General features: G+C 30.8%; 1 protein-coding gene across 12 annotated transcripts in view; it reads left to right on the plus strand.

The window, feature by feature from the left end:
- Window positions 1-20,005, plus strand: part of shi (dynamin-1 shibire) — a 47,155-nt gene that overhangs the window by 19,179 nt on the left and 7,971 nt on the right. For 2 of the 12 annotated variants that reach the window (XM_018461210.1, XM_018461215.1), the window contains 8 exons: window positions 7,264-7,435; window positions 7,572-7,814; window positions 8,975-8,986; window positions 9,665-9,871; window positions 10,703-10,878; window positions 10,987-10,992; window positions 11,437-11,625; window positions 13,546-13,641. In XM_018461210.1, the coding sequence (XP_018316712.1) occupies window positions 7,264-7,435; window positions 7,572-7,814; window positions 8,975-8,986; window positions 9,665-9,871; window positions 10,703-10,878; window positions 10,987-10,992; window positions 11,437-11,625; window positions 13,546-13,641 (1,101 nt within the window). Of the gene's footprint in view, window positions 1-7,263; window positions 7,436-7,571; window positions 7,815-8,541; window positions 8,554-8,974; window positions 8,987-9,664; window positions 9,872-10,702; window positions 10,879-10,986; window positions 10,993-11,436; window positions 11,626-11,962; window positions 12,298-13,545; window positions 13,642-20,005 lie in introns of those variants that run through there. The other 10 variants (XM_018461212.1, XM_018461216.1, XM_018461214.1 and 7 more) reach the window with 8 other exon arrangements.

The following is a 20,005-nucleotide window of genomic DNA, read 5'->3' on the forward strand; positions in this document are numbered from 1 at the left end:
TATAGTATAGGGGAGAGGGGACAGCTTTCTACAAGGGCAGTTTTGAACTTTACAAATTAAAAATGAACTGTCCTTTTCTGCGATTACAAATTGTAATTTTTGAAATGGCAATACAGTCACAGATAACCGTCAAGTGGTAGCTGCCGTGGTTGCAATTGTTAATTTAATCTAGAAGCGTTTTGTATTTTTTGTGCCTTCGTATTGAACGTTTCATCTTGCACATGTAAGCATTTTAAAATTAAACCATTAAATAATTAACATTTTGTTATGCTATGTGTTTTTTCTTACGTCCATATCTACGTAATAAAGATGAAATATTTGGTTTTTATCGATATTCTGGTAAACAAAATAAGATATTTTTTCAACATGACTGATAGGGATAGATTTGAACAAAGCAAACAGACACCTTAGAACATTTCAGTCGCAATTGTCGCAAGCTATGCGAGCTCCCACAAAGCCCATGGCACAAAAACGTAAGAGAGTAAGACGTAAGCAGTAAGGAAATCGTAACATTAGACTAGGTCCACAACCTTGCTTTAAGAGATCCTAAGTCGTAAAGCCGTAAGAAATTAACCTACGAGTCGATTATTTTTCTCATATTCAACTGTGATCAATTTCTTAAGGCTTTACGGCTTACGGCCTTTTAAAGCAAGGTTGTGGATCTAGCCTTAGATTTGCTACTGGTCTTACGGTCTCTACTGTGATTGGCCAATTTGCTTACGTGTTATTGTCTTACGTTTTTGTATGTGCCATAAGCTTCAGTCCTTCGCGGTTCGTAGATACACATGATAAGGTTGCGTTTGATTGTTGATAAGCATCGGACACGATCTACATATTAAAAAATTTATAACGCAAGCATAAGCTTAAGAGCCTTCTACAATAAGCCATTAGTCATAAATTGCTAAAAATTGACCAATTACAGTCAATTTTTAGCTTCTGACTTCTGTTTTATGACTAAAGGCTATTGTAGAAGGCCCAAAAGGATAGAAACTCTTTATACTGCAAATTTGTAATTGCTTTCGACAATATAACAGGTACGAATACACAGTTTTTTAAATATCTTTCTACACTTACCTGGTAGCCAAGTTATACGTTATTGGACGTAGCCTGTAATCTACAACTTGTATACAGTAGAAACTGGATTATCTGATATGGTTTTTTTAATCTCCCGGATTGTCCGACATAGGGTGCTTTCCAGCAAAAGACAGATGACACAGTGTAACACAGTGAATCATTACATCCTTGTTATTTGCTAATGTTAAATGAAGATGATATGATCTGTGTCACACTGTGTCGCTTGCTGGAAAGCACCATTCATTATCGAGTTCTTGTGATGATAGCGTTACGCGCATTCTTACTGATTGATATGTGATATCTTGAGAAATCGCTTTTTTTTTATAAAAGTTTTTTATAAGAGGGAATTATAAGAGTTAAAAGAGATAGTCTATTTCAAACTTAAATTTTGATAACTTAAGATCAGAGTTTATTATGTTTTTAATTTTATTTTGATTATCATACTCATTACAAGTTCTTAACTTTTGTTTTTAACTTTTAGTATATTTTAAAAAAAGAGGTTTTTATTTGTATAAATAAATTAGTACATAAGAAACATTTAATCTTTCTTTTTATAATGCGTTCAAAACTGCCCCAGAGTAATTCAAAATTATTCCCTCCTTTCAGAAGGGTATTTTTGTTTGAAACATTTTTCCGTATCTACCATAATTTGCGAGAAATCTTAATGCATTATTTAAAATGAGACACTCTGTATATGGGACATTCCACGTGAAATGAATCCATCTATATATTTTTTTATCTCCAATATTATATATGTCCACTTACATATTTTCATGATTATTTTAAAGATTCTAAACAGTTTATTTTTAGATGGACTCTTTTCACTTAGAATGCTCCATATGTATGTTTCCTCTTATTTTTTTATAATTTAAATTGATTGAATATTAATTCATTTATTAATTTTCAAATATTACAGTGTATTAGTACTAAAAACAAAGATTTATAAAATTAATTCTCGATTGATTTTTTTAAAACTTTAGATTTACATTTTCAATTGAAATCAGAGAAAAAAAATTATGCGGGTAATTTAAACTTGATACTGATTTCAGTATATCATTAAAATTCTGTCTAACATAAAATCATGGAATGCAGCACGTTGTCCTTATAACACTGTGCAATAAAAATAATTTTTTTTTTCACATATGGAAAACTCAATTTATTTTCAAAAGTAGAGACAAAATGTAATACAAGCGTACATGTCATTTCGCGATATCAAATCATTTGGGTTTTTTACACACATTTGAAGTTTTTATGCACATTTGAACAGGTTATTTAGGCCACGGTGCAAGATGAATTTATAATTGTTTGAAAATCATGTATTTTCATACAAAATTAGTCGCTAAATGAGAAAATGATAAAATTAAAGCGGAAATAAAGGTAAATTGAAAATACCATATGTATTTTTAATTGAAAATTACTCAAAATTTTCGACCTTTCTACAAAAACGGTCATAACGCATTTCTCTTGAAGTTAGCTACGTATAACGCCGCGATCCGATTCAGACTTACAACGCTTACGAATTATTTCATCTTTGTTGTTTATAAAATGTTAAATAAACGCTCATAAGCGTTATGAGTTATGAGCATTTTCAGATGACGGCCTAAATGGCGATTTTCGATTAAAAATGTATTTTTTCACCATTTTGCTCTACTCCAATCGCTTTAATTTGATTGTTTTCTCATTCAGCGATCAAATTTACATGGAAATACATAATTTTCAGACAATCGCAAAATTTCATCTTGCGCCGCAGACGAAGTGACCTCCTCTAAACTTCGAACGTGCACAAAAACCGCGAACGATTTGATATCGCCAAATTAAACACTGGTACTATATTTCATCTCTACTTTCACAGAAAATTTGAGCTTTTCATGTGTGAAAAATGCTGTCGCACGGTGTCTATCTCATACTTTTCATCTTTTTTTGTATTAGTCTATTACTATTTCAATTTTTTATTTTCTTTGCAAATTTATAAATTGGCTTTATTTTAAATTAGGATAAGGATTTCTCGTTTCTGTTGTAAGTTATGCCAAAAAATTAGGATTCATAATGAAACTCGCGAATGAAAGCATTTATTAAAGTCACCTACATTATTCATGAGACTTACTTTTAGACTGTAATACAGCAACATCACATTTATAATTCATTTTTGATAGATGTAATATGGGCTTATGTAATCAACTTTTCATAATTGCTTTTGCACCACAACATTGGGCATTGTTGTAGCGTTGTCTAACTGATAACTACACTGTATGTTTTTGTGATACTAATGTTATTTATGTAGGAAATGTGTGCTTAGACAATGTTCATTATGTGAAGCATATAATGCATGAAGCAATATGGCAATACATACACAATAATCCTTATATAGTTAATTCTAAGGTAAATATTTTCTCAGTGGTCCATTTTCAAAATAGATGTATAAATCGACTTATAAATAAAGACCATAGACTTCTATATATTACACTAGACTGCTAACTTCCTACTTTTTCTTATTACATTAAAAATGCTGCCTGCGCGAATTACATGCACACATTAATACCGTCACGTATAGAAAAGAGATGTCAACAGGGATTATGTCATGGTGGAAAGAATAAGTGCATCCAGAAGCACAACCGCTCACTGAGCAAAAGAAGAATTAATCTATGATTAATCTATTAATATGTTTATTTATTATAATTCGTAATGTAGAATAACTTGTCTATTACAGATAATCTTTAATAGACAGATTTATTTTATTACTATATTTCTCTGAATGTATCCATTAACCCCTTTCTTGCTCAGTGAGCGGTTTTTTCGCTGAAAACACTCAATATAAAGTGAAATATTGCGCATAATGGCGGTATCCTTAAAATTTCAACCAATCAAATTTGCCCGGTGAGGAAACGTCAATTTTAAATGTAGAGAATTGTGATAATTTTCAACAACACCATATGATTTCTATCATGCGCCGGCCATATTGAATATTCCATCACCGAGCATATTTTATTGGTTCACCGCTCCCCACTACTTTTAAACGACTGCACATCTGTCGAAATGTTTCACCTTATATTCTTTCCACCATGGATTATGTGACCAGCCTCTTCGTGATTGATTCAAGATGTTGTATACCTCTCTGTGATTGATTCAAGACGTCGTATATTTCTCTGTGATTGAATGCCTAGCCTTATTCTGCACATGCGTATATACTTCTTGGTAATTTTTGTTAGCACTTAAAGGGATAAAGTTAGCAATCTAATGTAATATTCCTAACCTAATATATAGAAATCTGAGGAAAAGTACTGTCCATATTTATTCTATATTACTATTTTCCGTATAAAATAAAAATATCTAATTTATGTAATAGTAGAGGAAAGGCCAAAACTCTATAGGCAGAATTTAAAAAAATAATAGGTCATTGTAAAGAGAATTTAATAAGCTTTAAGATAATGTTATGTAAAATTTAAATCAAATTCTATTTTTTTTTAATTAAAACTGTAAAAAGTGACCAAATCGTAAAGTCAAAAAATTGCGGTCCTAATATGAGGCGCCCCAAGAAATCGATAATAAAATGCAAAGTACATCAGTATTGCAATTAAAAAACTTTAGTAATTATGCAGAGGACCATCCTCCGATGACCTTGACATATGTTGTCAAGGTCAACACCCTGAGTGACTGTCAGGTTTTAGCCGTCGCTCCTTATTCATTAAAAAGTTATTAACAAAATAGTTTGAAAAATAACGTTTTATTTCTGCTATATATCACCCTCCTATTATAAAATTGAAATGTTAAATCGTCGAATTCGATAGTCGAATTCACTGTTGCCCTTTTTCCGCGATTCGGATTGGTTGTCTGGAGCTCGATCTTATCGCAAACTTTTTTGTTAATAACTTTTTAATGAATAAGGAGCGACGGCTAAAACCTGTTGACAGTCACTCAGGGTGATGACCTTGACAACATATGTCAAGGTCAAGATCATCGGAGAGTGGTTCATATCTCTGTATAATTAATAAGATTTTAGTTAATAAATGTATATATGAAACTATAAATGATACACTAAACATTTTCAATTCTCTGTATACAAGATTGCAATTTACTATGGAAGTATTAATGACAGATTGAGTTTTCTTGACACAGTTGTTATCATAGATAATCAGAGAATTATCTTCGACACGTATCATAAAGCGACATTCTCTGACAGGCTCCTTAATTTCCATTCTAATCACCTCCTCTGTCATAAAAGAGGCACAATTATTAGTTGTGTTGATAAAATAATCCGTTTGTCACATCCTTATTTCCAGCAAAAAAATTTGATAGAAGCTATTCATATCTTTCTTAAAAATAGTTATTCTCTCTCTTTCATTTTCTCTACAATAGAAAAAAGATAAAAATTTCACATTCACAACAAACATGTTACACATAATTTACAAATCAAAGAAAAATTGTTTTCTATCGCTTATGTAAAATCTATTTCCGACAATTTTTTTACCTATCTCTAGTATTTGTAAACTAGCTTTTTCTATTATTAACACGTTAAAAAATTTGATCAAGAAAGGAAAAGACGAACTAGATTTGCTTTCTAATCATAATGTGGTCTAATCATATAAGATCTCTTGTAATGACTGTGATGCCAGCTATGTTGGCCAAACGAAAAAAAAATCGAGTACGAGATTACGCGAACATATCTCTGATATCAATAAAAAGTCCGGTACTCCGAATGTCATAACCAACCATCGTATCAATTTTGACTACAATTTCAGATGGAATGATGGATCAGTTAAAATTTTGGATAGCGAATCTTCCTATAATAAAAGATTAATTTTCGAAATGATTCATATAAAGAGATAGAGACAAGGTTTAAATAAGCAAACCGATACTGAATCATTACCGGAATCTTATCTAAATGTCGTACAATCCCTCTCTCCTTCATAATTACCTTCCTAAAATTGAAGAAAATGCAAAAAACGATTTCGAGAAAAATGCGTTTAAAGTTTTCGATTTAGTTCTTGAATACTTACAGTGCTCGGAGGCTAATCTGTTATTCCAGGGACATAAATAATCTTTCAGTTTCCTCATAGAATTCATTTTGAGCAATTTGAGTCTTTCTAAAACCTATTCGGATTGCTAACAAGTGGAACCAACCCTCACCCTTTTTTTTTGCATAAACAAATGGCAGTTACCTAGTGAAAATCATAATTTTTTTTTAAAATCGCACAAAATTGTAATTTATATATTTATTATGTGTGTTGTATAATTTTTTTTCATTTTTTAGGTTCAGTTTACCTAGTTATCAGTAGGTTTAGTTCACTTAGGATGATATTCTATACAAATTAAAAATCTTTTTTGATTTTTTATTTCGGGCAAGAATTACAGCCGCTAGGATGTACACAAAATCGTTACGTCGTGGCGAACCGCCAAATTATGTTTATGTTTTTATTATTTAGAATACTTTTTTTTCACATAAAAATTTGTACGTACTCTACAATAATTATGTTAAAACATGCAAAAAGAAATTTGAAATCGATAAACATTAATCTTCCTTATGAAAAAAAATTACGAAGGATCACCTTGCTTTCGGCCTCCTAATTTAAGAGACTCCATTAACGCGACAAAAGTCGACTCAAATCGTCTCGTGTCGCGATTAGAGGGTCTCTACTGTAATTAAGAAAAAAAAAATTCATTATATCTCATATTTTTCTATAATATTAGTACGATTTTACTCTATCACTACATGAAGAACTTATTGCCAAATATTTACTTATTAAATAATAAACAAAATTTAAAGGCTCAATAATCTCAATAAAACTTGAAGACATCCAAATGCTAAAATCTTTTTTTACAATGACTACAGGCATGATCTAATAACGAATTTTCCACTAAATAGTTTTCAATCCAAGAGCAATAAATTCATGGTGGAATCAATAGCATTTATTAGTTTAACAGAAACACCGCTATCTCATATTAGGCGCCTCATAATAGGGGGCTTTCCTCTATATACATGATTGAAAATTTGTAACGTAAACTGTGTTATAATAAACAAACGTTAATTTTATTTCTTTCTACGGTATAGTTTGTTTAAAACATGTATGCTAAGAGTTTGCTGTTTTTTTTATTTATAACTGGCTATGTAATGTAAACTTCAATGGCAACAATCCTTGCAGTTGAATATATGAAATTTTTATTTTTCATTATACACTATTATTTATGTTACAGTGCACAGCAATCCTCGGAGAATGCTGTTAAGTCTGGACGGCACACGTTAGGCAATCAAGTAATTCGTAAAGGTTACATGTGTATACATAATCTTGGTATTATGAAGGGTGGCTCGAGAGATTACTGGTTTGTTTTAACATCAGAAAGTATCTCCTGGTTTAAGGATGAAGAAGTAAATATTGCTCATAATTATTAATCAATTATTTAAATTAATGTTAAGAATGATAAAAATTGTAACATTTTATATTAAAAAAGAACTATTATCATCCAAAAACAATGTCAAATCTAGTATATTTTTATGTACAAAGGAACGTGAAAAGAAATATATGTTGCCTTTGGATGGACTGAAATTGCGTGATTTAGAGCAAGGTTTCATGTCGCGTCGTCATCTGTTTGCGTTATTCAATCCAGAAGGAAGAAATGTTTATAAGGATTATAAACAACTGGAGTTGAGTTGTGAAACACAAGATGATGTTGATTCTTGGAAGGCATCATTCCTGAGGGCTGGTGTATATCCCGAAAAATCAACAGAGCAAGCAAATGGTGAAGAGGTGAGTTCATCATTGATCAAAACATGATTAAATAATTATCTATATGCTGTTGTAAAAAATAATTTATGTTTTATATTAATTTAGGTAATTATTTAGAATAGCTACCTCACCTCTGATTTTAATGAAATTAGGCTCATTCGACGGGTTTTCACTCAAAATGAAAGATACGTACTTTGGTCAGTATTTATTTAGAATCGCTACCTCACCTCCGATTCTATCTTGTAACTAATCAACAGGCTTGAAAAATTTATCGTATGACAAAAACGTACACAAATGAAATATTGCACCTAAAGGTGCAATTTCGCGCAGCGTCAAAACGCTACCGGCTCTCTCCACTCTGTATGAACAGGACTTTAGCAGCTGGCGTTTTTTAGCGACGGCTTCTTTAGAGGGGAAACGTACCACAAAGTCGGAGTAGCCGCTCAATTGTAGCTAGCATTTTGACGCTGCGTAAAATTGCGCCTTAATATCTCGGTTCGCGGAATCGACCGCCGTGTACTTCTTCCGAATTCTTTCGTTTTGAGTGAAAACGTGTCGAATGAGCCTAATTTCATTAAAATCGGAGGTGAGGTATGTATTCTAAATAATTAACTAATTTATTTATCAAACATTTGAATCAGTTTCACAACAATTTTTTTTATGTTATGAAAAAAAATTTTTTTTTCTATTCTGTTTTATGACAAGTTAATTTATTATATTTACTAGAATTTATTTCAATTTATTTTAGGATAAGCAGAGGGTAAGTTAACGAAAAATAGAGATTTTTGTTTTTGAATCTTTAACTGTGTAGTAGTTTGAATTACATTTGTTAAGTGCAACTAACAAAAAGAATTACTTTAGGAAAATAGGCTTTATTTGGCTTTTATAATCGCGATTAGGATAGAATTAAAATATAAAATTAATATTAAATTTTACAAAAATTGTGCATAATTTTGCTAAAATTATTTTTAACATTATTTTACACGTGGATACTATTTTGAATAAATACATTTTTTAATATCTTTATTATCTTCTGAATACTACTGACTGTATTTGAGATGTTTATATAGAATACGTTTTTATATACGTTTCTAAAATAAAACTGATAATACAATCTTTTGTATTGAGTGCATAATAGAAACCGTTCTCTTTTTTGTCTCATATTTAAATCAACTAAAAAGGAAGGATATGAGGTTGGTACAATCGTGTTTTCAATTACAAAGCGCACGACACTTACATACAAGCACCGGACATCTCTACAATCAAGCACACTTTATCGTAGAAGATTCTAACATTATAGAATGTTATTCTATATTTCGATTATATTCCTAGATTTACTCAATACTTGTTACATTAGTAATGTCTCGTAATGCTACGAATGTTATCTGATATATATGCCTTCTTAATATATGCCTTACAAGGAAGTTTCACAACTGTCCGGAATCGATTTGATTCTCCATGAAATATGTTATTAAACACAAAAATCTAAGAGACACGTATTTTTTTATACGTGTGCTAACTCATGTTTAAGGGATGAAACACCTCTTTGAAAAAAAAAAACGATATTTTTCTTTCGAAGTGAATATCGTCGGAAGTATAAAAGATAGAAAAAAATTTTTTAAACAAAAGTTGTACGGTTTCAAGAGTACTTCAACCCCTTAAACATGAGTTATGTTAGGACACGTATAAAAAAATATATATCTCTTAGATTTTCGCGTTTAACAACATATTTCATGGAGATTCAAATCGGTTCCGGACAGTTGTAAAACTTCCCTTGTTAGTAATTAAATCGTTTGAAAACGTTTTAAATCGTTTGAAAATATAAGCATAATATATATAAAATTTAAACGATATTATTTTTGTTCCTTTAGGGCGGTTCAGAGGGTCAATCATCAATGGATCCTCAACTGGAGCGTCAAGTGGAAACTATTAGAAACTTAGTAGATTCTTACATGAAGATTGTCACGAAAACTACTCGCGATCTGGTTCCAAAGACAATTATGCATCTTATTATTAATAACGCTAAGGACTTCATCAATGGGGAACTGTTGGCACATCTTTACGCAAGTGGCGATCAGGTAAAACATTATGTTAATATGATATGTATTGTGTTTATACGACAGTCTATTGCAAAATCCATTTTTTCTTAAAGATTTTATAGATTAATTTTTCCTACTGTTTCCTAGTCAACCAACGATGAAATAAATAATCTGACAATATTTAATAACCTTGTAAGTGCACCTTGCCTTTCCTTTCATCCTTCTTTTTTCGAGCATTTAGATCAAGAAAAATATGTTTATCATTTTTTAATTACAATAAATTTAATTTAACTTTTGACTATATTAAAATTTTGAATATGAAATTTTGAAAAGAAATGTAACTAACAAGGGAAGTTTTACAACTGTCCGAAACCGATTCTCCATGAAATATGTTGTTAAACACGAAAATCTAAGAGACGTATTTTTTTATACGTGCTCTAACTCATATTTAAAGGGTGAAACACCCCTTTGAAAAAAAAACAGTATTTCTATTTTGAGCCGAATACCGTCAGAAGTATAAAAGATGGAAAAAAATTTTTTAAACAAAAGTTGTACGGTTTCAAGAGTACTTCAATGTTGTGACGAAAAACAAATTTTTTTAATTTTTTTGTTTAACAATTGTTAACAAAAAAATTAAAATTCCGGACAGTTGTAAAACTTCCCTTGTAAGTAAGTTACGTTACAGTTACAACTGCAAAAAAAAGAACAAAGTTAAGTTAAAGTTACTGAAAAAAAGTAACTCTAACTTTTACTTACAAATAATTAGTTGTTTCTCAACTCTGGTTCTGGCATTTATGTGTCTGATTTTTTCTATCTATATTTTTATATTTTTATCTGAAAAAAATTTATAATGTATATATGCAATTATAGGCTTCAATGATGGAAGAATCTCCCGAAGAAGCGCAGAAACGAGAGGAAATGTTACGCATGTATCACGCATGCAAAGAAGCTCTTCGTATCATTGGAGATGTCTCTATGGCCACAGTTTCAACTCCAGTACCACCACCCGTGAAGAACGATTGGCTGATATCCAGCGAAAATCCAAGGTAACCCTTATGTTATTCCTAAAATAGTCTATCGCGCATTTTACTAATTTATCATCCTTACATTTTGTACCGTCTGCTTTGCCATACATTTGAACACCGTTGAAACAGTCTTGGGTAAGATTTCTTACATATGACATATTTATCTTTATTTTTTTTCCTAATGAACTATATTATCGAGAAGAAAAATGCGATCTTGTTGTACAAATGATCATGTTCATATTATGCATGCTTTTCTAATTAATAGATTTTTCTGAGTAGTGGTATTCTTATAAAAATATTAAGCTAGATTAGAATACCATTAGAATTTAATTATTTATCAACATCTTAATTTAATCAATCAATATTTCATATCTTCAATATCAACTATTTTATTGTTTATATCTTTGAATAATAATATTAAAAAATTATATAGACAATGTTATATATTCGAAGATTTTGTGCGTTAACTTCTTTGTATATTATTTGTATCTTTCTTTTTATTTTGGATGAACCTGTTTGACGCACTCAAATGATGTAGAGTTGATTATAAACCGATTGTAAACGTATTATACATTTTAGATTATCGCCACCATCTCCTGGTGGTCCAAGACGTGGAGTGACACAGCCACCACCTATTTCTAGCTCTCGAGCACCACCACCAGTACCTGGAAGCGGCCGACCAGCACCAGCCATTCCTAATAGACCTGGTCCCGGTGGACCACCACCAACGCGAGCTAATCCTGGCCTACCTCCACCTATGATACCATCGTGAGTACAATATAATTTTTGAGTATATAGAGCTTAAAAAACTCTAAGAAAATTCTAATTAATTGTATCAGAAAAAAACCTCTCAAATCGTATATCGCGATTTTATCATTCTATTGATCGCAATTCTTACTAAGCTAATCTGTGCATAACAAATTTTAAGCCGCACAATAACGCTCCTTGTTGATTGTGTGTTCGAAATATAATGATGCAATAACGATGTAAAAGCGGTATACAATCGTAAACATAAAATTTGCAGCTTTCTTCGAGAATCTCGAGTATATTAAACAGTAGCTTTTGTGCTGGGGCTTTTGGGTGCTAACTTCCCTTTCTATTGCAGGCGCCGACAATAAGTCTCCGCACTAACTCGCCTATTCGCTACTAATCAATACTGTATCCGTTGCATTATAGACAGTGTATATTTTACACAAAACAATATTTCTCTCTTTCCTAATGTTACCGTTATTGTCTACATATACTATGAGAAATTACATGATCAATGTTAATTAAGTAGGAGTGTGAAAATAACACGAAAATTATTCTAATTATATGTCTTGCACTTTTTTTGTGTTTCTGGAATCTAATTGAGCTTCCAAATGTCGAACAATTCTTCTAGTGTATTTCACCTATGTGTAACACAACAACGACATATTTTTAAGTGATTAAGATTTGAGAAAGGACAAGAGTAATTGTATTATTCCTCTATGATATTATTTCTATTTACTTAATATTTATATTGCGTGAATGTTTATAATAATTTTTAACTTAATACATATATATTTTTTCTATATATGTATAGTATTGTTTCTGGCACGGAGATTAATACAGCCCTAATTGTAGTTGTAGGTTTAATGCCACTAGTAGTAAAATCTATAATATTAAATATTTTCGAAGATACGATATCTTCTTGTTCTTAGAAAATAAAGATATATATGCATAGTCGAGTCATACACGTTCAATTGTAAATTATCTTTATGAAGCTGTATATCATATATGTATATACCGTTGAAAATATTGTCAAATAAAGGACTTTACGTTCTTATAGCAGATAGATAATTTATTTACTTACTAACAGCATGACATTTTGGCAAAATGCGACTAAATTTGAAAAATGACTTCGAAATCTATTAGTTATCTACCAATCGTATTTATCATCGATACATTTGTGTAAAATCTAAGATATACATATACATACGCCTTTTAATGTAATTTCAAAACTTTTTAAATGCATAAGCACTTCTACCTTATATGTCTTTTGTTATCCAAAATATTTTATATGAAGACTAATGAAACTTGTCAATTACTAATTGTGGACAAATATGTCGGTGCCTGCATTACGATCCAAAGTAACAAAATAGCATATATTATAATTGTTATGTATTTATAAATGGAAGCGAAGACGAATTTAGTCTAACAGCTTAAAAATTGTCTTTGAATATTGAACAAACATCGCGTATCGTTATTATAAACTATTTTTATAACTACTGTTATAAATAGAGCCCGGATTAAAATTCTGAGATTGTATCTAGCTACAGCTCTCTTCTCACTGCACCTCATCTCCACCGCTGTGGCACCGTCGCGCTATCACTTCCCACATCGCGCGCCACGGCTTCAGGTGAATGGTAATGGGGAGAATGGTAATGGGAGAAAGAAATGAGGAACGCTCTACGGTCAACTCGATACATCGGTTGGTGGCTAATCCGGGCTCTAGTTATAAAGCTACATTTATACGGTAGTTATAAAACTACCGTTAATATTACTTTATTTCGGCTACACATTTAAAAAGTCATTATGCACGCTTTCATACACAAGACACGCATCATAAGTTAACATTTGGAAACGTTAAATGTATGATGTATGTTCCTGAAACAAATTGCAAGAGTGAGATCAGTAGTCAAAGTTGGGTATCCGTGATGTGTTTAGTCGAGGGGGTGGTCTACAGCAGAGGATAACGCAAGCTGCGACACAGGCTGCGACACAGGCTGCTGTGAACGAGCTGATGGATGCGTTCAAGATCAAGTAAATAGATGTTCCCAGTTTTTCGATTTATACCCTTAATAACATAATGTATATGGGTATCCGTTTAAGTTGCGCAGAAAGTAGATTGGTAGACTGTTCAGGGTTGAGAATGAATTAATAATCCTTTTGAATAGATCTTTATATAACAAAATTCCGCAAAATAATAATTAATTTATTCCTGTCTCATTTTCTCTGTGTCTTACTCTTTTGCATGGTGTTCTATGAATTTAATTAAATGCTTTAATTTAAGTTATGCTTTTGGAATCAAATCTGTACATACATATACATGTGTGTACGTAACATATTTGTATTGTATTATATTTTTATATCGAAAACAATTATAAAAATATATCTGTTATAAGTATAATGAATATAAATATTAATATGAATATATGTATGTATATATATACACATATTATTATATAATATTTATATGTATAAATATTATATCTATCTTATGCAGTATTACCTTCAATATCTTAGAAGATTTGATTATAGTATTTTCCAAAATCATTAGTTCTAAATCAAGCAATAAAATTTTAAGCTTTAACATTTTAAGGGGATGCTGGAGTGGCCCGCAAATTGTCGGGACTTTGCAGATTGGTATAAATCTCCAAATTTACTGAACGGAATAAAAAATCCTTTTACAGGATTAAAGTAGACGCAAAATTTCGTGGTGCTGTAATAGACTTTATACTAAAATCGAAAAAAGGTTAAAAACTTACGTTTTTTCAATTTTTAGAGCTGTCACCAGATATTTTCTTAATACAAAAGTTTTAGCTCGTATAGACCAAACGACAGTGCAGCACCAAGCGTATTACGTGCACAAACAATACTGAGTTTTGAAACTAAGATTAAAAGCTTAAAAAGAAAGATTTATATCGATCTGCAAATGATGTGTATACAACGCTGAGTGAAGACTCGGAATGGTAAACAAAGCAACAATTGTGTCTAGCAGGAGGTGTTCGATCTTCCAAGAGATGACGTTGCAATATGTTAGATAAGGACAGATGAATGTGTTGAGTGAGACCCAACGATATACAATAAATATAAGAAATGAATGAAAGATGTCACTATTATCGGAATTTGGAATTAGAAAAAGTCTGTACTATCGATCTCGGTTAAGTTCTGCCGTCGCTCCAGCGAATCCCCTTAAACTTCAGAACTGGAATCAAAGTATGACAGTCAGGAAAAATGTTATGAAATAAACACATATACAGGGTGTTCCATTTTAAATAATGCATTAAGATTTGTCAAAAACTGAAGGTGACCTTCACGTGACTTTGAACCGACTATCCAAGATCAAATCAATGGTACCTTCTTATGTCCCCCTCCGAACTATACAACTTTTTTTGAAACATTTTTCCGTATCTATCATAGTTTTCGAGAAATCTTAATTACTTAAAATGGGACACCCTGTATATGCATATATGTAAAAAAAAAGAACATAGTAGATTTTAGCATAGACATTAGTACAGTTAATCCGATTTCATTATTATTTTCACGCTGTATGAAAGTGTGAAAACTAATACATAATCTTGTTAGCGAAATATTATGGATTTCTTTCTAAAATAATGTTTGTATCCAGTAAATCTATCCTGGAAAGTCTACCAGAACCTGATAATATGATTGACAGCTTAATTTTGCGCATTGATTATATAAAATATCCATCGTTAAAGAGCGAGTTTGATATAAATATTGTGGCATTGTCATGTCAACTGCATCCGACATGTATTCGTAGTAGTGAAGAAAATATCGACCATGCCATTGACAGTGATAAGATAGATGAGAAAATGTCATGCTGTTGGGAAAGTATGTAACTAAAACTCACGAATGTATATCCAACTTGTTCTGAATAAGAAACATTCTTTAATGACAAAAGCATTATACTACACAAAATCATCATAAAATTTCTCTATTTCTCTCTACTTCCTATAACGTTTGTTACTTTTTTCTCTTATAATTATTTTAAAAGATATATATATGCCATATATGTATACTGTATAAGAAAATGAAAGATTCTTCATAATATTTACGAGATATAAACAAGAAAAAAATGTGCTCAGACATAGGATGTGATATAGCGTAGAATGCTTCAAGGATTTTGTATGAAAATCCGGACTCATGTGAAATCCCCTTTCTCTTCTCTTTCTCTTTCTACCCCTTCTTTCCTATTCTATCATCCCTTCTTTCCTATTCCTTTTCTTCTATTTATCCTCTTCTCTCCCCATCCCTCTCTCTTTCTCTCTCTGAATAGTCTAAATTCACAATATATAGGCACGATGTGCCTACTGAGTATAATGGTGATCAATACCACATACAATGTATGAGTGTACATCACATTCGGCAAGCACATCCAGGAACGACGTTGTATTTTGTATTATTTATAGTTATTCTCTCGAAGAGAGCTTCCTGATTATGCTTGCGGTTCAATATATGTATATACGATGACTTGTGATTAGATACTCTTGCCTATTTGCAGAGCAACGACGTGCTTCAAGATTGTATAGTACACGTTTTTGCATGAAATATTTATGACATTTGGAAAAAATAGTGTATTGAATGGCACAAGCTTATTTTATTATATATGTATATAAAATTCGTAATACTTTTTGTAAAGCTTGTGTGCTAGACTATACACTAGGCGACTTTCATTTCGAATACGTTTACGCAGTGACCCGGGAGAAACTCGAAAGGAGGTAATCGAAGTGCAATTAAAAAAGAATATTTTTCGTTACAGTAGGACGTTGAATGTCTTCTTAAATAATGAATTTAGAAAAACACCGACAGCAGAAGACTCGTATCTTCCATGTCATTGCGTATTCTCCGATTGTCATAGTGACATTATGAGTTCATTAACGAACAAGAAAAAATCTATAAACTTCGCATACAGTCACATTAACATATAGGACATTCTTCATTGAAATTATTAATATTAATAAAGCTTAATAATATTTTTTAGTACATACATACATAACCATTTACTTCTAACTTATTTTATCTGATGGTAGCATAATTTTTTAACCATGCGCATTTTTTACTTCATGTTTCAATTAATTAATTACTTTGCTGTTAATTCGTTCTCGAATTTATTAAAATTCGTCGCTTTTTTTGAAGCACGTCGGACTAATTACACATGGTTTTGCGTATCATTAGGCAAAAATATATTATAGTCGTAGTTTAAATACAATAATAAAGTTCCGGAATACTAAAATTGATGTCATATGTTGCATTTGGCGTAGAGTGCATAAGAAACCTCAACACGAAAGAGATTCCGCAGCCACAAAGTACACTATTGAAACGTTATTGTACAGTATAACACTTGCATACAGATGTGCGTGTGTATGTACACACGCGCGCACGCACACACCCACATCCACACCCACATTTATCCTTTTGAAGCAATGTTAGAATTGAATAAGCGTCGATATAACAAGAGTAATGCAGTTAAATTAAATTATTAAAATCACCGTGCTTTATTATATATATTACAAAAATATATCCGTAGATTTATTTAGCAACGTATTTCATACTCGATAGACTCGTGAGAATTTTTCATTCTTATGAAATGATCATTTTTGCACTAGTGAGTTATTAATGCATAACAATGAGTGTTTTAAGGTGTTGCGCAGCTTTTTAATCGAGCATATTATGCGCTGTGTGCGCATCACTTACCGCACCGAATATTGTTAATTGAACATTTAAATGAAAAGTTGAATAAAATATTTAGAGCTCTGTCGATTTAGTTGCGTATGAATATTCCATCTCTTCTGATAGTGTACTATTTATATTTATTTTTAAAAGAAGAAAAAAGGTGGACTGAAAAATTAGATCAGATCATAAAAGTTATTGAAATCTATGTGATGTATTAGGGTAGAATAAATATGTGTAAGTATTCTATGTTTTATGGAATAGACGATCAGAGCGAAAAAAATCTCTTGTTTCATATTTCTGTGAAATTGCATTATTGCACTTGTAGTAATTCTATCGTAATATTATAAAAGTTAAATCATTAAGTTTATGCATACTTAAGGAGATCCTAAAGACAATTAGTCATATTGTAAATAGCACTTACACACAGATGATTTACGTGTCACTAACACATCACTACATCAATATCTCACTCACGCATGTCACACATACACATAAATTTTCGTATAACAATTACGTTTTAATTAGACGTCTAAATCTAATGTTAAGAATTCCACACTGTTTCTTCATGCAAACTACTAGTCTGTGAACTACTATTTCGTAAGTATAGATTACACAGCTTTTATATGAAGCAAATGTTGTCACGTGACAGCTCTGGATGCATGGTTTCAAGAGTACTTTATAATAAAAAAAGAAAAAAATAAAAAATTTTTTATTTAATTATAAAAAAAATTAAATTTTTTTTTTATTATAAAGTACTCTTGAAACCATGCATCCAGAGCTGTAGATCGGAGAGAGATCCCTTTCCTTGTAAGAAATGGTAAAAGATCTCAATTTCGAAATTTTTTGTTGTTCTCACCATAGACTCCATTTTACAGACACGTATTAATGCGTATACTTTAATCCTGGAAAAGGATTTTCAAATCAGTAAAAGAGGAAAAAAGTAATTGTTATACAAAAATTATATGGTTTAGTCGGTAATACAGACGACTTTAGGATCTCCTTAAGTGCATTTGAGGATTATTTGATGGAATATCAACCTCTTAAGTTTTACAATGAAGGACAGGATTGGCAAAAATCCAGTTTTTTCCAGAAAAACCCAAATTTTGGGGATTTTTGTGGGTTTTTGTTCTAGGACTCTAGTACAGCCATCCTATTATTTTGAAAGCGTAGTATCTGTTCGACAAAAACATAATCTCAAAAAGTCGTCCAACAGATACTACTAGGATTTAGGACCAGCATTTTATTAATATCATTTATGTTAAGCAATCATTGCAATAGGTTTCCGATTAATTTATAGATAAAAAAAACTAGTTTAATTCTTAATATATGTTGTAATAAATTAGTTTATTTTTAAAGATCCAATAAACGTTGCTCGTGTTTTTTTACCTTTCTAACTACTAATTTTTGCTTAGCAACCTCGAGCTAGATATTTTATACATTTCAATTTATTTGCACGCAGGTCGTACAATGCGTTCTAATAACGTTCCATTTAAATTTCATCGTTATTATTTTGATTTTATTTACCAATACTTCGGTAATCATGAGGCGTTAACTTTGAACCGTTGGATTGATATTAATTGTAAACTTATAAGAGCCATATGACAGGTACATTTTTTAAATTATGTATTTCTAATAATGTTTTTCCATCACATTTTTCTAATAATTTCTTTCACAACTTACAATTTAAATATTATAAGGCGAATCAAAAATTAGATAAGATATTATATTATTCAAAGACAAAAATTTTTTAATTAGAAATATTTGATTTACATTGATCAATACATTCTTTTAATAGTCAATTAATGTTTCTTTTCCATCTAATTTATCAAACGTATTACTACAGTATGTTTGGAATGATTTGGTGAAACATTATTCGATTTCTTTTGAAAACTTTCGAAAAAGACTGCTTTTTTTCACAATTCAACGACGAAATAGTTAAACTCACTTGTCAATAAGATGACGTTAAAGATTTATCAATTTTATATAATTTTATTCGTAATGTATTATGTTCAACCTGTGATACGACTTCATGTTTTTAATATATTGTATCTTTCTAATGTTTAATTGTAATTATTCTAATATTTAATTAAACTAACATAAATGAATTGAAATATATAAAAATAAAGTATCTAGCTCGAGATTGCTAAGCAAAATTAGTAGTTAGAAAGATCAAAAAACATAAGCATTTTTGTTTTAGTTTAGTTTTTGTTTAAAAATGCGAAGGTATATTAATATTATACAAAACAATAAAATTTGACATGCATCTGGATTTTTGTATTTAGGTTTTTGTAAACTAGGTTTTTCTGTGCCAACTTTGACGAAGGATGATATGATAATTTTGTTTAGCTAATTATAAATACTTCATATGATTAATTAAATGATTATATTTTGCCTTTAAAAGGTATTCGTGTTCTCTTTGCTCTATGTTATGATGGTTTAATTATAAAGGTATCAAAACCCAACGCGTTAAATGTAACTAAATTGCGCCGAACTGATGAATATCAATTTCTATATTATCCATAAAAATGAAAGAGAATGTTACGCAACAATATATACAGGGTGTCCCAGAATGACCGCTAAATATTTCGTGCGCAGGAAAGAGCGGACTAAACGAGTCAAAAGATCCTTTACCATTTTGTAATTTTTGCAATAGTTAACAAGGTATTAGTTATAAAAATCGCCGAACATTGGCTTTCAATAATTTTTTACT

The sequence above is a fragment of the Mycetomoellerius zeteki genome, unplaced genomic scaffold (genome assembly GCF_001594055.1).
Source record: "Mycetomoellerius zeteki isolate Tzet28-1 unplaced genomic scaffold, Tzet1.0 scaffold120, whole genome shotgun sequence".
In the NCBI taxonomy this organism is placed as follows: Eukaryota; Metazoa; Arthropoda; class Insecta; order Hymenoptera; family Formicidae; genus Mycetomoellerius; species Mycetomoellerius zeteki.